General features: G+C 39.5%; 1 protein-coding gene across 3 annotated transcripts; it reads right to left on the bottom strand.

Moving 5' to 3' along the window:
* Positions 1-7,205: 7,205 nt before the first annotated feature.
* LOC143119087 (membrane-spanning 4-domains subfamily A member 4A-like) lies at positions 7,206-16,883 on the bottom strand. Of its 3 annotated transcripts, none has more exons than XM_076280341.1 (8): positions 16,728-16,883; positions 16,097-16,260; positions 10,472-10,582; positions 10,207-10,263; positions 8,182-8,340; positions 7,973-8,083; positions 7,799-7,876; positions 7,206-7,689 (listed from the first exon to the last, which is right to left on the bottom strand). In XM_076280341.1, exons 2-8 carry the CDS (start codon positions 16,253-16,255, stop codon positions 7,576-7,578), a joined length of 789 nt encoding a protein of 262 aa, XP_076136456.1. In that variant the 5' UTR covers positions 16,256-16,260; positions 16,728-16,883; the 3' UTR covers positions 7,206-7,575. The 3 variants fall into 3 exon arrangements, with proteins under 3 accessions (XP_076136456.1, XP_076136455.1, XP_076136457.1); XM_076280340.1 differs by having other exon boundaries at positions 7,799-7,879; positions 16,728-16,866; XM_076280342.1 differs by lacking the exon at positions 10,472-10,582 and having other exon boundaries at positions 7,799-7,879; positions 16,728-16,878.
* Positions 16,884-23,069: the final 6,186 nt, after the last annotated feature.

The raw sequence follows: 23,069 nt of genomic DNA, 5'->3' as shown, positions 1-23,069 counted from the left end.
AAAGGGAGAGCAGTCTTCAGAAGATAGGTAGGAATAGGATCTAGTAGACTAGTTGTAGATTTTGATGAAGAGATTGTGGAAGTGTGGTCTAATATGTCAATAGGTGTAAATGAATTCAACGATGTTCGTCTCATCTGTGATTCAATTATGTTTTCGCTACCGTTCAGCAATGGATTATGAATATTTGGTGAGACTGATTGGATATTAATCTTATCTCTAATTGTTTCAATTTTGTCATTGAAAAAGTTCATGAAGTCATTACTGTTTAGGCAAATAGGGATAGATTCGGTTACTTCGGTGTGGCTCTTCGTCAGGCGGGAGATTGTGGTAAAGAGAAATTTTGTATTGTTTTTGTTTTCTTCGATCAGCGAGGAATAGTAGGTTGACTTGGCTTCGTTGAGTGCTTTTTTGTAGGTGATAAGGCTATCTTTCCATGCTTGGCGAAAAACTTCCAATTTAGTGGTACGCCATTTTTGTTCAAGTTTACGCGCTGTTTGTTTGAGTGTTTTTGTCTGTGTGGTATACCATGGAGCACGCCTTACTTGTTTTACCTTTACCTTTACTTGTCTCTTTTTGAGTGGTGCTACTGAATCAACGGTTTAGCGTAATGAGTTCATCACATTATCAGTTAACAAGTCGACCTCGACTGGATTAAGGAATGGGCCTTCTGATAGGCCTACCACATGAGTCCGGAATGGGGCAAGCGTAAGCGAATTTTTTTCTAGAAAGTCTGCATTAGTTTTTTCAGATAAGCCGCGGCTGTAGTATTCAGCTAAATTAGGTACTGCATGTTGTAATGTCATTGTAAAAGTAATTAGATGGTGGTCAGTCAAGGTCTGGTGTTGTGGCAAGATTGTTAACTGCTCTATGTTTATGCCGTATGACAAGACTAGATCAATAGTATGGTTATCTCGGTGCGTGGGTGAATTAACATTTTGGCAGAACCCGACATGGTCAATTAAGGATTGAAATGCAATTGTGAGACAATCGTTCACATTATCCATATGAATATTAAAATCACCCAATATAAGTATTTTTTCTGTTTGGATAGTTAAAGTGGAAAGGAAATCAGAAAATTCCTCTAAGAATTCAGTGTAGGGGCCAGTTTTCCAGTCTGGCGGTAAAAAATTGAGGACTAGAACTTCAAAAGATTTAAACTTGTGTGTGAGCTTGGGAGATGTGAGAAGACTAGATTGATAGATTGTAGCTACTCCACCTCCCCTGCCAGTGTGGCATGGTACATGATAATTCAAATGGGAGGGAGGTGTAGACTCATTTAATGGAAGATATTCATCTGGTTTAAGCCAGGTTTCAGTAAGGCACATAACATCTATATGATTGTCAGTAATAATTTCATTAACCAAGGCAGTTTTATTTGACAGTGATCGAATATTAAGTAAAGCAAGTATAAGTTGCGTTTTTGGAGGAATTCGCTTCACCGAAGAAGTTTTTATCGTAATAAGATTGCTACGAATAATTCCCCTAGTGGGTCGAGTAAGAGTTGACAGTCTTGGTACAGACACCCTCTCTATTTGGCCTTGTATGCCCTGTATACCTGGGTGACTGTTAGGACGGCAGAGATCTGTGTAAGACCTTATCTCTGCTTCCTGGATCTCTGGTTCGTCAGGAACTAGCCTCGGTTAAGTGACGGTCTATGTTCCTTGAAAGGAGGGCAGTACCCTCCCATGTGGGATGGATACCGTCTCTTTTCAACAGTCCAGGTTTCCCCCAGAAGGAGCTAAAGTTATCTATGAAGCCCACATTGTTATTGGCACACCACTTTGACAGCCATCGGTTGAGGTCAGAAATTCTGCTGAGCATTTCATCACCTCTTTTAATGGGTATGGGTCCAGAGAAAGTTACAGAGTCAGACATCTGTTGCGCGAACCTGAACACGGAGATAAAGTTTTGTATGGTGATCTCCGATTGACGCAATCGGACGTCATTAGTGCAGGGCTGTACGTTAACTTTTTTTGCAAGTAGTACTGGTGCTACAGAGGTTAAAAGTTTTGTAGCACCAGCCACAAATTCTGTAGCATCGATATAAAACCTCTAAAATCTCTAAAAACAATCACAAGTAGGGCAGTTCATCAATTGTGGTTGGGATCTAGGCCTACTGCAACTGGATTGATAAAAGGTTATGTAGTTGCAAACATCTCACCTGGTTACATTGTGTTTGAGATTAACAAAAGCTATCAGCATGATGTGTTATTTGGTTTTTGTGATTTTGTAAAAACAAAAAAAAACAATCCCTGACAGTTCCATGCAGTTCGACTTTTCAACAGGTAGGCCTATCAGGAAAACAGGTCATGCCATGGATTTTTTGTTATTTTTTTATACATACAGTATGCATTGGAAGTCAGTTCATTTATTTTTGAATACTAGAAGATATGCTGACGATTTTATTCCACTAAGATTTAATTCACGTTTAGTTCATATGTCTAAGTTTTTAGATTAGAGTAGGCCTACATTCAACTGTATTGTCATTGCACGAGTGAAATATCGTTTTACATCTAACCAGTGGTGCAAATGAGTAGGCTAACTGACATGTCAAACAGTGCACCCATGAAATGCATCCCTAGACTGTTCCATACACATAGGCTACAGTAGGTAGCCTACTGAATATAGCCAGAGCCCGTCTACGGAGAGCCTTGCCACTCCGTATTAAGTCCCATAGACCTCTGAAGTTCGCCTACAAAAAAGATCCAAAACGGCCATCTTTGCCCATATAAGGAGATCCGGTTGTTAATTGAAGCTAACTACCTATGGCAAATTGCATTGCAAGTTAGCTCTGGAGTAGCAAAAATCTAAGTGTGCCGCCTTCACTTACCAGAGATCACAGTATCCACTCGAAGGCAGAGGACAAAAGTGTGTTCAGGAAAACGTCTGCATTTCAGACTTTTCCATCCCCACGAGACTTTAACAGGTGCGATTATTCAAAATCCCCATGTTATTTTCCCATAGGAAAAATCGCCAGATACCGGATGTCAAAGATGGCAGCTTTTTTGTAGGCGAACTTCAGAGGTCTATTGTACCGAATTTTGGTTGCAGTTCCACTAGATTTCCACTGGGGGCGATCGCCATGAGTGCAGAATGAATGGGAGTCAATGGAGCTAGACGGCTAAATTTGCCTCTTTCACCTGATTGTCGTTGACAAATCTCAGATTTGATTGTAGTTTGTATAACTTCAACATGGGTTATAGGTCAAAAGTTGAATGAACGAGTACTTATGTCCTTTTGATTTCTTACAGGTTGGGTCGTTGTTGCCCATAACACGCTAGCATTGTGCTAATGAATGACGTCATTGACACGTTTGAAAGGCTTTTTAGAACAATTAAGTGACTTTAAAAAATATAATACTCAACCAAGTGTATTTTCTTTGCCTCCCCTTTCGAAAACAATATTCAAATTACTTGGAAAAAAATTATATCCAGAGAAAAGTGGATTTTGAGGGGTACAGCTCCATAGACCTCCATGCATTCTGCACTCGTGGACGAGCGCCCTCATGTGGAACCACAGAAGGAACTGCAACCAGTTCAGAAACCGGAAGTTTTCCGAGAGTGGCAGTTCTCCCCTTATTAGACATTCTCTGATATAGCTGAAGGTTTGTGGCTAACGCAGTCAACGCAGCCACTCTGACACTACAAACAGGAAATGACGCGATTCGCTTACCGTAATCCTCCTGTTTTCCAATCAAAGATATATACACTAGATGTCGCCTTGACTACTGCTGTTCATTGGAACGAATGCGTCAATCGAGACGCCATCTTGCCGCAGTGATCCACTCCTCTATAATGCATTAGTGTCAATCTGGGCAAAGATCTAGCGAAAATAAAATCATTATAAATCGACAAAATCTCAAGCAATTATCTAGTTTTTTGGGTTGTTCCAACTGACAGGCATGTATTTATGGTTGAGTCTAGAGAAAACTAAGCTTAAGACGATAATAAAGATAAATTTTACCCGTCTAGCCCCATAGACTCCCATTCATTCTGCACTAGCTAGCGGCGGCCCCTAGAGGAACAATGAGTAAACTGCAACCAGGTTCGATACAATGAAAGTAAACAGGATCTTCGTAGACAGGCTCTGGTTGAGGCCACATACCCCTCGTCTCGTTTACTCATGTAAATTGTAATCTCACCAGAAGTTGCTGTAGATCTGTAGAACATTTACCTCTGCTACTACATAGGCTACACCAGTCGTTACTTTTATAATCATGAGTCAGTGCCATGGGCAAACGAGATGTAGCAGAATTCACAAATGACAAAGCCATGAGAAAGGTGATTTTCTTACGTTTCAACAACAAAGAAGCCGATCTGCCATCATTGTGAGAAGTTCCCAAATTTGTCGCTAATCGCTAAAAAGGGGATGGCCAAACGTCACTAAATAGGTAACGCTGACAATACAGGAGAACTAGTTTAGCGCTTCAGATCCCTGTTCCAAGATGGTGGCGGTGTTGACGCATGCTGAGAAGCAGAAGGCGACATCTAGTGTATATATCTATGTTTTCCAATGAACAAATGAGTGAAGCATTATGTGTTGTCCTATTGGTTCCATGTGTTCCGATTGATGATGCACCCCGATGCACCCACGTGTGAGTGCTTCCTTGTCTCGGCACACAACGTCATTAAGAAAGCGCTTGCCACTGCAAAGATGCACAGATATACTGTACCTTTATATTTTAGTTGAAAACACCTTCGAAAACTTGCCCCTCCACTTCCAATCCACTAAAGTAGGCTATTCATCAAACGTTTATCAACAAAAGAAGTAAACAACGAGTACCTAGGCCTATGTTAATAATTATTAGGCTATCACAATTAAAATAATAAGTTCTGGGAGTAGAAGAAGGCATGTAGCCGAAACGCGTTGGAGTTTTTTAGAAGGTTAACTTGACCAAGCAATGATAATAAAGGCTTTTTAACTTTTTCAATAGAGAGTGCCTTGGAGTTTCTTGATTCTTGGCATTTAGTTTCCCATCCAAAGAGCACCTCTGACTTAATCAAACTTTAGAGTCCAAGAAGCGCTCCTCTACCCCAATTCTTAGACAATCTTTTTTGTTTTGCGAGCAAATACATTTAGCAAATAGTATATAAATGGAATAAAGCTCCTTAAAAATTAGCATGGTGGTCTGATTTGAATGACGGCTAGCTGAACCAATAAGACAACATAATTACCATAGAATTAGCTTAGCTTGGCTGTTAGCCTAGGTGCAGAGAATAAATCCCCATGGTAACTTATGTGCCATCTCTTTTGTGAAACCAAGTCAAGGCTAAATTCATCCAGGATAACCGAAAAATCCCAGTTTAATCCCTTATCTAGGTTTTGTGAAATACCCCTCTTCATCTTTCTGAATCTCAGGGCAACCACATAATTGGTTCCATGTGTTCCGATTGATGATTAAAGTTCTCAAGAAACTGATCATTAAAGTTCGAGAAACTTGGTTGGTATAGAGGGAGTGCACTATATGTGTGAGCAACGTACAAGTTACTCATATTGCACTGAATCACCTTCCTGAATCTCAGGGCAACCACATAACTGTTTCCATGCGTTCCGATTAGATGATTAAAGTTCTAAAGAAACTTGAGGTTAGTATTGTATGTTTGAGCAACCTACAAGTCTTGCACTGAATCATCTTCCTGAATCTCAAGTCATAATATGATCACAACAAATTAACAAAGTCAGCACCTAGGCTATTCATTGTTTTGCACTTTTATGATGTCATCACATCACCAAAAGTAGGCTATTGGTTTTACTAAAATATTTGGCAATATTTTTAAACTACAAAAATACATTTTCTTCAACAAAATAAAATACAGATGACAAATTACTATTTAGTATTTAAAATACTTATTTTAAATACATGTATCAGAAATACTGCACATCCCTGGCTGTTGGCTGCAGCAATTCAAGCTAATATTGATTTTTTTGTGTTTGTGTTTTGTCGTCCTAAGCCCACCCCTTCCCACAATTTTGGCTCCATCATCCAATCTCACTAGCTACTAATTTCATTTCTTATTTTCTCTCTTTTTTATTAGTTTTATTGTCTGACCTCACTTTACTGCTATGTGTTTTACCCCTTTAGCCTTACTGTTTTTATTTTATTTTGTTTTGTGTTTTTACCCCTTAGCCTAACTATGTATTATTTGTTTGCATTGCTAGTCCCTTTATTTATTTATTGACTTATTTTAACTGTGAGGCACTGAGTCTCTTGGGCACAACGAATTTGTGTATTTGCTTGGAAAATAATAGAGCATACCTGAAGTCTACTATGTTACCAGTGCACAAATGTGTGGGTTAAGCGTAAAATAAAAGCAGAATATGTTTGAGATTTTATGTGTAGTGCAGAGTAAAACTAGTTTGGCCTGTGTGCAAGGTGAAATTGGTGTGTGTGTGTGTATGTGGATAAATGAAACAGAATATGCACAGTTGCTGCGTGTTGGTCGATATGCACTTAAGACAACACATCACGTTACAGTGATCATTGCATAGTTGCAGAAAAGAGAACAGTTTTACACATTACATTACAGTACATTCTGGGGCCCTTTTGTTTTTGGATTATGAATCGTTATGATGACCCCAACAACATTTTTATGGCCAATGTTTACAGTCAGTAGCTGTGTAGCTGGGTTTCCAACCAATGTGAGTTTTTACCGGGAAATCCTGACATGATGCTTTAAAATCACATATACAGCCTTTAGTGAGATAAAAGATTCTTCTCTAAAAGGTTGCCACAATTTCTCAGAGAGGACAGTGGTGAATCAACAGTACACACTGATACCACAATTCCAAACTGAGTCAGGTCAGTCTTAAAAAAACAAAAAGTTTCAGTTTCCCATCACCTATCACACAGTAAATACAGGCTCTGTTGTAATACCATGTTGTACCATGTGTGGCACTGGCGCTGTATGAAATGAAATACAAGTCAGCGTAAGAGCACGCATGGCTGTGTTCAAGAAAACTGGATTGGAACAGAATTTACACTGGCTCCTTTAAACAACATCCCATGTAGAACATTGTTAACTTTGTACACTAAATGATCACACATTGAGCTATTCCCACACAGATTTTCAAGTTCCTACCAGCTACCCCATATACCATTTCAGTCCCATGAAAATGACAAAAAACACAACCACACCTTGTTTGATCCTTAATACCTTCATGTTCATATGTTTCAACATATTTTCAAAATACTGAATGAGACCATGTGGGTGCAAAAGACGACTTTATAACACAATCAATATCACTCCTCTTGCACTTTTTTTTCCTGAATCTAGGACCTTATATCAAATCTATAGGCATACAGAACAAACATTTGATGGTCAAGTCATACTGAGATCTTTGTTTGGTCATACTGAGAACTGACTAGTATTTTTTAAGGAATGCAGCCACTTGGAGTATATGCTAGTTAGCTACTGTTTAAATTGGATAGATACATTTGATAGTGAATATCCAGAAATGGCTTTACATACACATGCACACTTCATGAATATGATGAAAGCATAAAAGCAATCTGCAAGGTTACAATTAGTTTTAAACATAAAGCTCCCCCTGTATCTGTTTGTGTCGTCATAGGTCTTATTCTTGGGTAGGGGTGTATTCTGGGGGCAGATCTTCAGATATACCAACCTTCAGGCCATCAACACTGCTATGAGGAGCAGGAGGCACCACACTGCTTTGGAAGGGAGGCATCTGGAAAACCAACACATGAGAAATTAGCTGAGGGATCTATATGCATCTGTATATTATAAGGGTCAGTCATAATGATCTTTCCATTTAAATGTTCAGGACTCCTCAGTACCTCTGAAGTATTCAGGGGAGGTGCAGAGAAGTGGGAGGTGGAGACAGAGGGTGGCACCTGGTTTGAAATGTACATCACCTGCTGCAAAATTACATACAAAACATGCAGAGGTATTCAATGTGCAGTTTACTAACTTGACAGCATGAGTGCTATTGGACCATGAACACTTCTCACCCCAGTAGTAGTACAGGTGGCTTTGCAGGCAAATGCAGATACACAGATGGAAACAATGAACTCCAGCACTGACAACACCAGCATCACTCCAGTAATCCCTAATATCCTGCTCTATTGTAGGGAAACCAATATCATACAACGATCGTAAGACAGATCAAGGTTATTGTATATTAATATAAATACAATATACAACTTATAATGCTACATACCTTGTATGCGTTCTTCGTATAGCATTTGTAATAATCATCATCTCCATAACAACCGTATGAATAAGGGTATATTGGGACAATAAAATCAAAGCTATGCAGAATTATAGCAAGTCCTGCAGTTATTGTGCTGAAGATGTTCATCCCAAGTGATGCTTTCACCTAAAATATAAAAAATAAAAATCACATCACAATAACCATTGTCTATTTCAGTCCAATATATTGGATTGTGTTCTGTCGAACTGGGGTGCGTTTCCCAAAAGCATAGTTAGCAACTATGTTAGCAACTTACAAGTACAACACAGCTGTTTCCAAAAACGATAGTTTGAACTATGGTGGTGCAACTTACATACAGGTGGGTCTCAAAAAATTAGAATATCGTGGAAAAGTTCATTTTTACCCCTTAATTTAGTTCAAAAAGTAGATTCTTCATATATTCTAGATTCATTAGATATAATGTGAAATATGTCAAGCCATTTTTAGTTGTAATCTTGATGATTACGGCTTACAGCTCATGAAAACCAAAAATGAGTATCTCAAAATATTAGAATAAGGAGGTTATAATACAGAAATGTCGACCTTTTGAAAAGATATGAACTAATCTGACTAATCTAAAATAGTTCATTCATACACTCAATACTTGTTCTGGCTGCTTTTGCAAAAATTACTGCATCAATGTGGCGTGGTACGGAGGCAATCAGCATGTGGCACTGGTGTTATGGAAGCCGAGGTTGTTTTGATAGCAACCTTAAGGTCATCTGTATTGTTTGGTCTGGTGTCCCTCATTTTTCTCTTGACAATCAAACATATATTCTCTATAGGGTTCAGGTCAGACGAGTTGTCTGGCCAATTAAGCACAGTAGTACCATGGTAAGCAAACCAGTTACTAGCAGTTTTGGCACTGTGGGCAGGTGCCGAGTCCTGCTGGAAAAGGAAATCAGGATCTCCATAAAGCTTGTCAACAGATGGAAGCATGGAGTGTACTAAAATCTCCTGGTAGAAAGCTGCATTAACTCTGGACTCTATGACATGGCACCCCAAATCGTCACTGACTGTGGAAACATCAAACTGGATTTCAAGCAACTTGGATTTTGTCACCACCCAGCAAACAATTTTCGGTTCAGGGAACGTTCCGCAGACATTCCCAGGAATATTTTCTTGACGGCACCGGAACGTTGCTTCATGGTCAAATCTTTGGTTCCGGGAATGTCTGCGGAACGTTCTTTGAACTATGTTAAAAACTCGAGCAGAGAAACAGTTACAGTATTTACAGTCTTTGATAGATCCTTTCAGTCAACGTCTTATGTCCTCTGCATACAATATGGAAAAGGTTTCATATAATAAAAGCTCTGCTAGGCTAGGTGGGCACGGAGTATGCATTGATTTGAGAGATAATTCCATTTCCATTTTTATACTGGGTTAGACCTCGTATTTTCACGTTTACGGTGCCTTTTGTCACTAATTGAACCATTTTAATGGGTATATCCTGTCATTTTTAGGGCTGTAACGATTCACCAAACTCATGATTCGGTTTGTATCATGATTTTTGACCCACATTTTTTTTTGGGGGGGGGAGGGTAGACATTTTATGAAATAACATTTAAATAGCTATCTCGGAACACCAGAGGATTCGAGAATACAGAGTTTCTGAAATTTCATGACAGCACACTTTACACCTGCACCGTACGCCGTCGACTCCGGGTTCGATTACCACCATGTGGTCCTTTCCGGATCCCACCCCGACTCTCTCTCTCACTCGCTTCCTGTCATTCTCCACTGTCCTATCATTAAAGGCATAAAAGCCCCCAAAAATATACTTAACAAATACCCATATACTGTTATTTCATTAATACTCAGTGTTAAGCCAGGCTTGTTTACTTAGTTCAGTGAAAATAACTGAAAGTTCTCTCTGCAAACTCCTGTCTGAAATATCTGAAAGCTTTGAGAGTAGTGGTGAAATGTAATGTAGTTTAAATGTTGCATTAAGGTTTGATTGCAGTCAGTGTTGAATGGTCATTGTGTACTCACCAAACAAGGATTGAGCTTCTTTTCAGCTCTAACAGTGAGAGAACCAGCAGTGATATACTGAAAGACAGAATGTTTTTACACATAAAAAAAACATAAAAATACATCTGGTATTAGGAAAGCAAATGCAAAATGTACTTGCTCAAAAATAGACTGGAAGTTTTTACAATATTTTTTAGAAGTTTTTACAAAAAGTTACTTAAGGATTTAACTCAAACAGAAATAATTACTTAACTACAAGAAAAATAATTATATGAAAAAATCTCACAATGATGGCTCCCCAGAACATGATACCAGAGTAAGTGGATACTGTTGATGCATAAAATGCCGTCACGATACCAAACAACAATACAACCACACCAATCATTATTTGAACCGTCTGTGAAAAATAAAATCAAAGAACAGATGTTAACTTCTCATTGTTGACGTTAATTGCAAAAGTACAAGTTTCAAAATTCATTGTTGGTTATTAGTAGGGGTTACATTTGGATCTGCGAGGACTGCGGACAGTTCTGTGTACAGTTCAGTTTTCGCCCCTTTACTCCCCATTTAGTCTACTTGCCAGGCCATAGAGCCCCATTGTGGACCTAGAAATTTTGAATACACCATAGTGTTATGTTAGAAATTTATAATATGGATCTTCACCATATACTGCCAGATGCTAACTTGCATATGTTGGGCAATTTGCATAATTTACATAATTAGTATACATTAGCATTAACTGTTTGGCAAATTTGTACAATATTGGAGTGGTTTTAGAGGTTAATGTGGATGCTGAATCCATTTCTGACATTTTCTAAGGAATGTTAAAATTGATATTTTGATTTTGATTAATCTGGGCAGATTTTCAAGTCAGTTCTAAGAGTATTTAAATGCTTAATATAGTATACCAACATTTAACAATCAAGAGAGCTCAAACGTCAAAATCAAATTTCTTGAGGTCTGCTTGTGCTTTTTGCTGCAAATTACTATCATGCAGCTGTGCAATTGCTGTTGGTTACCGCTGCAGGTGGAATAACTGCTGGATGTAAATGCAACCTCCATAAAACCGCGAGGCTCAGCGGTCCATTCACCTGGACTCAAACCAGCAACTCACAACAACACAGAATGGGAGGGCAAGTGAGATAAAACCCCACGGTGCTAATTTCACTAGCATGTGTCTTTGGATATCGGGAAGGGGGTTTACCAAACGTACCATTATATAAAGGAGGTTGAAATAAGGGTTTTCATAAGGATTATTGTCTCAATCCATGTTGATCAAAAAAGATGCACATAACCATGATAATGGTGTGCATATTTCACTCACACATCTCGAGGTGGTCGGCATTGATAGAATATCTGTATCTATCTATCTATCTATTTATCTATCTATCTATCTATCTGTACCGTTGTGAACCTCTGGGCATCTTTAAGGAACCGGACAATCAGGGAGCAGCCCTCTTTGCTAAAGACATATTCCGTGATATGAACTGCCTTGATTGCTGCTACTACCATGCCTCCCTGAGTAACAGCAAATTTCTGTTCAGAAGACTTTCAGCAAAAGTCATAAACACCCACCATAGGTAAGAGTAAACTGCCTTTGTTCGCACAGGAGTACTGCATTGTCTGCACCAAAGGCTCTGGCAAAACTAAGGCCAAGAGCCTGTCCCTTACAGGGGCCAGGTCACCAACCTGAGCCCTACCGACCGGTAAGGGGTGGAACAGGGTCCTGCTCGCCAACAGACAACAGGTCTCTCTCACAGCGGACCGTCCAACAGGGTGCATTGCTGAAAGCCAGAATCAGCCTCATCTGCTCCACCTGCACCCTGCATAAGGAGAGGCTGGAGCAGAGTGAATGGTTGAAAGGCATACAGTAAAACCTGGGGCCATGACTGCACCATGGCTTCCGAACCCAGAGAAGGGCCATTATTCCTCGGGGAGAAGGAGAAAAGAAGGGCTGACAATGTGTCAACTCCCTGGTCATGAACAGGTCAACCTCTGCCCTGCCGATGCGAGACCAGATCTCCTTGTCCACCTGGGGGTGAAGTCTCCACTCTCCTGGGCTTGGACTACGTCTTGACATGATGTCTGCTGCAGAATTCAGTGGCCCCGGCACATGTACAGTTTTGAGGGACCAGATTGAGCCCATTGCCACAGAACGGTCACCCGCTTGCAGAGAGCTGGAGAGGACTGGAGAACGCCAGTTGATATAAGAGGCATCAACTGTGCTATTGGTCCTGAGGATGACATGCTGACCACTCAGCCTTAGCAAGAAGTGATGAAGGCTGAGCAGAGCAAGAAGTGACAGGATGTTGATGTGCTAGGACACCCGGACACCAGACCAGACTCTGTTGATGCCACAGCCTGCTGTGGTCACGTCTATAATACCAGGTCCAATAGTCATCTCTCCTTGACAATCTGGCCCTTTTATCCCACCTTAGGACTTGAATTTGGTCGTTGGTGCATTCCAGATTCTGCCCTTTGGGCCTCTTGGAGATGCTGACCTGACCTGAGCTGACTGTTGGTTCACAGTGACTGCAGTATTTTTCGTCGCATGGGTTGAGGGTAGTCCTAACCTGGCTTTCCATTTTCGCTTGGGCCGGTCTTTGTCGAAGTACAGGCTGTCCCACAGGGTTGTAGACACTATTACACAGGTGTATGTGCTTTCAGGTCCGCCCACCCCATCCAGGGTCAGTACATACTCTACTCATAGCGTTGCTACATCATGGGCCTTGTGGTGGGTAGCTTCTGTCTCTGCCATATGCGCAGTGGTTACATATATCTCACTCCACAATGTAGCAGCCAGACCATCCTTCGGGAAGCAGGTGCTGGGTGTGGCACGAATGTAAACACAGCCCTTGTCTCCCTTAGTTGGCTTAGCATCTTGCAGGTTGACCATGGCAGCCTGTCTGTTACGGTTCTGGCACTTGCGTCCTTCAAGGCCTTAATTTTGCATCTTGCAGACCAACCTAGGAAGCCCTTCAGCCTCTCTGGCTTGGGGGGCTTCAATCTGGTTACTGTGTACAGAGTGTATATTTGTAAATAGTTTGTTTGGGGCACTATGGTGTTTGGGATTATGGGCTGTGTGAGAAACTGAACTTTAGCGTTCTCACCGTCTCATTCGCGCTGCACCCAAGTGCAGACAGTAGACTGTTTATTCATTTGCACACACGCACACATTTCACCACTGTGTCTCTTTGATGGTAAAATGTTTTGTGTGTTGTGTAAAGTGCTGTTGCATGTTCTATGGGCTATGTGTTATTCAGGGGTTATACAGTGGGTTTCAGTGTTGAGCGTTGGTGTTTGGTTTGCCACGATTTCACACATTCATTCACTCATTAAGATGTCATTACCCACTTCAATCTTATCATTAACAATAACATAGTGTGGTACCCACTAGTTCATCTTCCAGTTGTATTGTCTGTATATTGCCCATAATCTGGTTAACACATACATTTACTCACAACACTTCCTGGTCCATTGTGTGCTACAGGGGTGTTTGTGGTATTCTTAAGTATTGTTTCTTAATGTATTTTGGTTATATCTGCATTTATAACAAACATATGTTTTGTGCATGATTTGTTCTCCTGGTGTTTTATATTTAATTGTTAATTTGTTAATTTATGTTGTAAAAATATTTAAAGTGCTAACCTGACTGTGTTAACCTTATTCTTAAGTATTGTTTCTTAATGTATTTTGGTTATATCTGCATTTATAACAAACATATGTTTTGTGCATGATTTGTTCTCCTGGTGTTTTATGTTTAATTGTTAATTTGTTAATTTATGTTGTAAAAATATTTAAAGTGCTAACCTGACTGTGTTAACCTTATTCTTAAGTATTGTTTCTTAATGTATTTTGGTTATATCTGCATTTATAACAAACATATGTTTTGTGCATGATTTGTTCTCCTGGTGTTTTATATTTAATTGTTAATTTATGTTGTAAAAATATTTAAAGTGCTAACCTGACTGTGTTAACCTGACTGAATTGTGTGACCCAATCATCCTAAAATGGACACATTTTTTGTAAAAGATGGGGGCTATTTAATGGGGTAGCTCAGTTCCCCTTGTAGAGTTGTGGGTGCACGACTGACTCTCCTGGTGTGAGGTAGAGTACTTGGGCATTGATTGTGCTACTTCTGTGCTATTATTGGAATCTGTTTGTTTTTGGGTTTGATTGGAAAAAGTATTTTGTTTATTGTGTTTATTATTGTGTTTATATTTTTGAAAACTGTTGAGCAATAAATCATTTGAGTTATTGGAACCAACGTCCACCTCTCCTGCAAGTTTCTTTTCCCCATCACCACCTAACACACATCCCAACACGTGGGTTGACCGCCTCACCAGCTCCCCCATCTCCTTGCGGGGGGCTTTACAGAGTTATTATACAAATTGGTGAAGCAGTTCCTATATATATAGTCAATATATGCAATTATGCTAATTTATGCTAATTGTGCTGATTATTCAAATTGCCCAACATATGCAAGTTAGCATATTTCTATTAGTAACATGCTGGGGACCCATACTATTTATTTCTAAAATAAAACGGTGTACTCAAAATTTCCAGGTTAACCTTGTTGACCAATTTCAAAGAATTATTTTCAGTGGGCAAATGAAAAAAGTATATGACCACCAACCACATACCTGCATGCCTCTTTTGCGAGCAATGGAAGGGGCATGCAGAGACATTGAGTTGGATATGGCACTCAAGGTGATACTTTCCCCTATATTGTGGTCAGATCTGAACAAAAGGCAGGATCCACAACCCACCACCCCCACCACACACACACACACACACATATACACAAGAAAAAAATATGTGTTTATTTTTATAGCAATTTCTCCAGTAATGTTTTTTTTCTTTTTACTTTTGTTTTGTTGCTACATTTTTCATTTGTTTAGAGTACATTCACTTACAGTACTGTATTGATAAGTGTGATTCTATTTTTCTTTAGTTGAGTACTGCAGAAATTCTGAGTGTCTGAGAAAATGAGAATAAAAATAGAAAGGAAAGACTGTGTTGCTGTTGATTTGAAAGTGTAATTCAAATGGTGCATGTGTGTAGTTCTGTTGCAATAATTACATTTTTAGAAAGAGTTTTGATTGCAGTGTTTCATTTTGGCATAGATTCCCCCCGACCCTCACTTATGTGATCCACACCCCCTTTTAAAAAACACTTCCAACGTCCCTGGGCCCTATCATGACATTCTAAAGTGCATCGTCACTCGTCAAAAGTCTATTCAAATTTAGTAGGATGTCCAGTTCACATTGGGAGGGGTTTCGTTATGAAAAGTGGAGCGCATGGCGTAACAAGGTGTTCCTAGGTCTTTTAATCAGTCATATGGGTGTGTTTGGGGCGTAACATCATTTTAAACCAATGAGAATGACATCTGTCATTCCCTTTAACGGCGCAACGCGCGATATGTCAAATAAATGCAAATGCAATGAATTCGGTATTTTGCACGTTTATTTTTAGACTTTAGAATGTCATGATAGGGCCCATAATGGGCTACATTACATATTTCAGGCCACTAGATGGCGGCATTTCACTGCACTTCATCCTTTTTGGATGTAACAGCAAGCAGTGAAATGGCGTCATCTGGTGGCCATGCAGCGCAAAAAGTGCCATGAAATATTTAATTTAACAGGAAATTACGGTAGAAATCTTGTTTTTTCTTACTAATTTTTCAAATAATCCCTCTGATATATTGTGTTTTTCTTTTTAAACTTCGTTCATTTATAAATTGTGATGTAATATGAAGTATACATTAAAAATATACCTTCATATTACATCACAATTCATAAATGAACGAAGTGTGACTGCTGTAAGCTGCGTGCAAACTCAAACATTTTTTTCTTTTTTAATGTTAAGTCATCTGGGTTATTTGGAAATTGAGTAATCGTAAACTCACCCCCATGGCAGTTGGTTCCCCTTTAAGGAATTTTCCAAGAAAAGAGGGTGGAGTTGAAACAACTCCGCTCTGGGGTGAAGTGAAACTTTGGGCTCCTTGTTGTGGGAACACATGAGTGAGCACCACAAAGCCATTGGTGGAGGGAGCAGAGTTGGCCATTGTTCCTGTTGGAAGTGAGATAGGATATCAATAGCCTACGTTCCGAAAAACCTGTCAGCATCTCTTGTAAAATGCCTTTATTCCTAAATGCATGTCTTATGTGGCTTCGTTCAGGCGCACTTTCAACTTGACTGCGCTGACAGGTCATAGATCTAACCTATTTAATGCTGTAACCTACCGTGACATTTCCCCACCTAACTAAACTACAAAATAAATTGTTAAAAAATATCCTACCCGATTTTGAACATAACCAGCTAGCTACGTGTGGAGAAAGCATAACATAGACTACACATAATAATCGTTGTCACATGAAGCGCAATGCGTCACACTATCAACAGACGCCACTACTATAGTGATAACTTATTATTCAGAAAAAAACTCATTCGATAGTAAGCTATTTTAAACGCGTAGGTCTACTAGTCAAACAAACAAATGAATTAACAAACAAACCAAAAAGGCATAACTGACTTACTTCAGATGATTTCTAATTGAAAGTAGAATGAAAATAAAGATTCCGTGTGGCTATGATCAGCGGCAGTAGCCCTCTGTGCGAGATTGTTTGTGCTTCTCAACTTCTGAGTCGGAATCTGCGTCACTGACGGGAATTGGCGCTACCCTCCATGGGCGTTAAGAAGTGTGTGACTCGAAGATGAATTTTCAGTGGAACATTAGATGGACTAGATAAACACACACACACACACACACACTGGTAGGGCTGTCAACAATATCGCAAAAGCTACTGTCCAATTCTCACAAATCTTGTTGGAAAGGTGTAGCACATGGAGGCTAAGGAAACCCCATTATTTTCTGGAGCCGATAATTCAAAGGGAACGTTGCAGCATTTTCCATACTGTAGCCTATTTTCCTCGCAATAGCGAAAGTGAAACTTGCCCCCAATTATCTTAAATGATAAATGTGAGCGTGCATGTGTCATTTATTGATTTTTTTCACGTCGTCTTTCACAACATAAATAATGCATAATATAGTAATGTCAGAAATAATGCATCATATAGTAGCCTAATGTCAGAAATTATCCCGTTTAGGCCTCTTAGATTGTTGCATCTTGCATGTTACATGAGCAATCAATCGCGCATCCATGTAGGCAAAACCTACGACTCCAATGTGGCGACGGCACACAATTTGGGGAAAAAAACGTTTACAATGCATTGGCGGTGATAGCCTACACTTATCGCGGACCAGTGCCGGTTCAGACCTCCATCGGGCCTATAGGCAAAATCCTGCTAAGGGGCCCTCCTACATGAACCCTGAGGACCAAAATGTAACCCTATATATATATATAACACTTCAATCATACACTGGATCGATACTCTGACACTGTTCAGAACACAAGTAAAACTTTTGAGGCGAGTGTTTTATTTTGCAAGAACTGTCAGACATTCTGTGAATGTAGTTTGAGAATGGAGAAAAGGGTGGAAGGTTTCAAAAAATGTGTTTTAACAATTGTGGAAAACCTAAGTGTTCCCTTAATTTTTTTGAACAGTAGGCCTATATATATATAGCCTATATATTATCTGACACCTCAGTGCTCCCAATACAATCATACCACCCCATTTTGGATGTCTACTGAAGTTGCGAAATATAGTGTTTTTCCCCATGAAGGACCTTCACAGTTATAAATGCCCAGTTTTAGGGTCTGGGCTGTTTGCTTTTAATGCTTGCTGTACATATCCCTTTACAAAAAATAACTGCAGTTCAGTTATAGTAGGCTGCAGTGCAGTCCAAAATACTGCATTTCTATAGTAAATCACAGTACTATGCAGTACAATGCAGTTTTTTTGTGTCCAAAATACTGCATTCCCTGCATAAAAACTGTAAATACCTCCAAAACTGCAGTTTGACACTTGAAGTAATGCAGTATTTTTTTTTCTAAGGGTCTGGTTGTGCTAGTAGCCTACTGACTGAGCCTGATTGTTCTTCACCTGTATGTCTGTAGTTGGTTCCTTACCAAAGACATAGGTACTGAACTGGCTCCTGATTCCTTTCAATATTTTTTCAAACGTAGACTATTTTAAACAGTAATTTTAATACTTCATATAGGCCTAATTTACAATATGCGTCTATTGCCCATGCAGCACAGCGAATCAAAGGTAATACAAAAGGCTACTTTACTTGCTCTGAATGCTTATTCGGTTTCAAGTTCATCTTCCTAATGTATGAATGTTTTAAAAAAATATCTTCAGGGGTAAGTAATTAGTCAAAGAGCCATTGTATTCTGTGTAATATATAGGTTAATAAAGATACTCTAGTTTGTCATTTTTAAAAAATATATACATTTTGGAGACAAATGGTACCACAGGTCTACAGTATGTCCAGGGATGGATTACTAATGGGCCTACTGGGCCCAAGAGCTCAGGCAAGACACGCTCTGGACGTCAGAAGGTGAAGGCGGAGCTCAGTTGCAGTGGTTAGTCATCTGGGTTATTTGGAAATTGAGTAATCATAGCAGTTGGTTCTCCTTTAAGGAATTTCCCAAGCGAAGAGGGTGGAGTTGAAACAACTCCGCTGTGGGGTGAAATTAATCTTTGGGCTCCTTGTTGTGGGAACGCATGAGTGAGCACCACAAAGCCATTGGTGGAGGTAGCAGAGTTGGCCATGGTTCCTGTTGGAAGTGAGATAGGATATCAATAGCCTACGTTCCGAAAAACCTGTCAGCATCTCTTGTAAATGCCTTTATTCCTAAATGCATGTCTTATAGCTATGTGGCTTCGTTCACACGCACTTTCAACTGTACTGAAATTCTGCAATTTTCTAAATACAATTTATATTCAAAGGGAATAAAGGGGCAAATTCCACAATAGAATTTCACATGGGGGGTGTCATTGGACAGAGGAGAGAGTGTAGTTTCAGAATGTGTTGAAACATCCGATGCAAAATGCATTATGGGATGTGTGCCGCTGTTCTAGTGCTGAAATTCTACAATTTCCCAAATACATTTTGTATTCAAAGGCAGTAATGGGGCAATTTCCACCATGGAATTTCACAAGTGGGGTGTCATTGGAAAGAGGAGATAGTGTAGTTTCAGAATGTGGTGAAAGACCCCTTGCAAAATCTTTCCTGAGATGAGTTTGGCTGTTCTAGTGCTGAAATTCTGCAATTTCACAAAATACATACTATATTTTCAAAGGGCAAAAAAGGCAATTTTCCACCATAGAATTTCACAAGTGGGGTGTCATTGGAAAGAGGAGAGAGTGTAGTTTCAGAATGTGGTGAAATATCCCTTGCAAAATCCTTCCTGGGATGAGTGTGGCTGTTCTAGTGCTGAAATTCTGCAATTTCACAAAATACATACTATATTTTCAGAGGGGCTAAATATGCCATTTTCCACCATAGAATTTCACAAGTGGGGTGTCATTGGAAAGAGGAGAGAGTGAAGTTTCAGAATGGGGTGAAAGATCCCTTGCAAAATCCTTCCTGAGATGAGTGTAGCTGTTCTAGTGCTGAAATTCTGCAATTTCACAAATACATAGTATAAATTCAAAGGGGCTAAATATGCCATTTTCCACCATAGAATTTCACAAGTGGGGTGTCATTGGAAAGGGGAGAGAGTGTAGATTCAGAATGTGGTGAAAGATCCCTTGCAAAATCCTTCATGGGATATCTGTCCCTGTTCAAGTGCTGAAATTCTGCAATTTCACAAAATATATACTATATTTTCAGAGGGGCTAAATATGCCATTTTCCACCAGAGAATTTCACAAGTGGGGTGTCATTGGAAAGAGGAGAGAGTGTAGTTTTAGAATGTGTTGAAAAATCCGATGCAAAATGACATGTAGGCCGTAGGGAATACATTTACTGTAGAAAAACGTCAAAATCTGCTACCAACTACATAACCCCCCCCCCCCAGTGCAAAATGAACAAAATTATTTAATAGAAAACATAACACAACATGTATCAAAAGATCCAGCACAGAAAATAAAGAAAAAAATACATAATCTGTCACCCTCTACATACCCCCCCCCCCCCCCCTAAATTACCAAATTATTTAATAGAACACAAAAGGCAACATTTATCAAAACATTCGGCAATGGAGTCAACAGAAAAAAGATAAGGTTGCCCTAGACACTGGTTGCCCAGTTCATGGTCCAGGTTGCCCTGGATGCCAGTCGGTTACATGTATGAATGTGGTGCAAGCACCAGTGGTTTTGTGCTGATTTGACGAAACGATGCGATTCGAGATGACTGCCGAGTTGTCGTTGATGAGGCTTATGTCGATTGAGAAGTGTTATAGGAGTGATATTGAAGGGGCATGAATTGTTGTGACTAGATGTGCTGGTGTGAGCTTGCAGAAGCTGACCAGGGGCAGCGGTGCGTACAGTACGTGACTATTATGTACGAATACTTAAACTCTGTGCCTAAGTACCGGCTGTGCAAAGTGACTGAAGTAAGAATGGCTTGGCTCAATCAAGATAAAATATGCTTTAGCTAAGCCGAAGCACCACCACCACCTCTGCAAGGAAGCTTACCTTAGATTCTTGGGAGCGCTACTTGAGCGTCCAGAATTGCTCGATCCTGAGGTCTTATATTTATAAGCAGACGAGCAGTGTTGGGGAGTAACGGAATACATGTACCGGCTTTACGTATTCAGAATACAAGTAACTGTATTCCGTTAGTTACAATTTAAATAGTTGGTATGTACAGTAGAATACAGTTACATTGTTGAAATCAGTTGACATGATGATACTTCTCTGTTTCATAAAAGTACTCACTCTCTAAATAAATTAAGGCAACTCCATGCATTTCCCAGAAGCTCCTGAAAGCAATCTATGATGAAATTGTTTCCATGTTTAAATCCAAGCCCTGCCGTCTTGCTCTAGCCTCACATTGCACCCGTCAAAACGCAGCCAACGTGCATTATGGGTGCGTCAACAGAGACCGTGAAATGACTGCACAGCAAATTAGGAGTAAAGTAAGAGGTAACCCCTGTTCCTCACTGATCGTGGTTCCTGATGTCTGTTCAAAGGATATTTTCCCAAGTATTAATAGCTTACTTCGGCAAATCGGTTACAGTTGGCTAATCAGTAGTTCACATGTTAGATCTACAATAAAAAAATATCTATTTGGCACAAGTTAATAGTTTTATTGCCCCCATAATCTCCCACCACCCCCAACACTTAAACACAATCTCTACAAAGCCTAAGCCACAACCCACCTCCCCAATAATCCATCTCTCAATAATCCTTCCCCAATGTCCAATATGCACTTTACATCTATACAAACACAATTTCATTGCATTTTTCACACCAGTAACGTAACTATTAACTTGTCCCATATAGATATTTTAGTAACAATTTACAAATATTAACAAAGGGTTAGGTAATGACTAGTATGCTATTTATTATGGCACCTTATTATAAAGTGTTACCCAAAATTATTCATACCCCTGGCAAATATTGATTTAATGAAAATAATAATGAACATTTTCTCTTCATAAATATGCATGTTCTGACTGAAAATGACACTTCCACATGCCAAAAGGTTGTAAAAATGGTATGAATAATTTTGGAAATGCCATTTTTCATAAAAATGTTTAAAAAGGTGAACATGCTTCTTTTTCTGATTCCATGTTTCTACCATTGTCTTACAACCTTTTGGCATGTAGCAGTGTCATTTCCAGTCAGAACAAGCATATTGAACATACTGAACAAGCACTTGAACACATCAGAATACTCAGCCATGAAACTTCCATATAATTTTTGTCGCTTACTGTGTTAATACCTATTGTTTTAGATTTGATTATAATCTATCCCTAAAATGTGTCTTCAAAAAAGCCTTTGAAGCAATATGCATCAGATGACTTTGTTGGGCAATGGCAAATAACATTTATTTTAATAACACCAGTCACAAATTGTATTGACAATGTTTTGGAAATGATAGTAACTATTGTATTTGGAATACAATGGCAATATTCTGCTGCTGCACATGATAAAGCAATCTATAATTACTGTGTTGCCCCCTGCAGGTAACCCCCATAACCTAGTCAACGTCAGCCGTTTCTCAGACGTAACCCCAGGCCTAAGCAGTTAAAACCTACGATACCTCCCTGGAGGTAATTGTAGATAGCAGGGACCTACTGTCGAGTGCAGTCGCACGACTTCCCTCTGCGGCGCAGATAACCTAAAGCTCCTATTTTTAAATATCCCCCTTGGAAGTTGATCAGGCTTCCGTGGTGGATTTATTGAGATGTTTATGAAATAAGGAGCGACTACGCCTAGGTCTCGAACAGTTGGCTAACGTGCGAAGATGTTTGACCCTAGAGTTAATCTAGAGACACAGGTTATTGCTCAGGTTTTATAAGAGTGGAGACCTTCTTACCGTCCTTCAGTATAAAGTCACGCTGACCCAAGTCTTAGAAAAGACAGATGAATAACCACAGAAGAGACAAGTTATCTTACCCTCCTGCTGGAATTCGTAGAAAGACCAAGAAAAGACAAAAATACTGCTTGAAGAATTAGATGCCAAGGTTAAATAAGTTCTTTACTTTTCAGCACTTTGGTGATGATAACAAAATGCGGCGTAATATCCACTTGCAGGTTACAATGTTGTAGAAAATGTAAAAAGAGTAAATCCACAAAATAGGAAAATAGTAAATCCACAAATGGAGAAGAGATTACAATAAAAATGGTAAATCCACAAAATAGGAAATCCACTAATGGAAGAATATAAGGAAAAAAAGTAAGTCCTCAAAAAAGGGAAAAAGTCAGCTGATTGTCTTCTGCAGTCACTCTCTGTCGGAGTAGCAGGTCTGATATCTGCAACAGGTTCCACGGAGTTTCGGTCCGCGACTCAGCCTGGCA

Source organism: Alosa pseudoharengus, unplaced genomic scaffold (assembly GCF_046254945.1).
Source record: "Alosa pseudoharengus isolate Yale_2024_CS ecotype anadromous, Long Island Sound unplaced genomic scaffold, YU_APseudo_1.1 YU_APseudo_1.1_scf_12, whole genome shotgun sequence".
NCBI classification, from domain to species: Eukaryota; Metazoa; Chordata; class Actinopteri; order Clupeiformes; family Clupeidae; genus Alosa; species Alosa pseudoharengus.
This window is presented reverse-complemented; position numbering and strand designations above follow the sequence as displayed.

Bases quoted from the DNA above. Each gene is read 5' to 3' on its own strand.
- LOC143119087 (XM_076280340.1), bottom strand. From the start codon at position 16,255: ATGGCCAACTCTGCTCCCTCCACCAATGGCTTTGTGGTGCTCACTCAT. The intron at 10,583-16,096 runs GTGAGTTTACGA...TATTTTTCACAG, and splicing joins GGGAACCAACTGCCATGGGG to ACGGTTCAAATAATGATTGG. The intron at 10,264-10,471 runs GTGAGATTTTTT...TCTGTCTTTCAG, and splicing joins TGTTCTGGGGAGCCATCATT to TATATCACTGCTGGTTCTCT.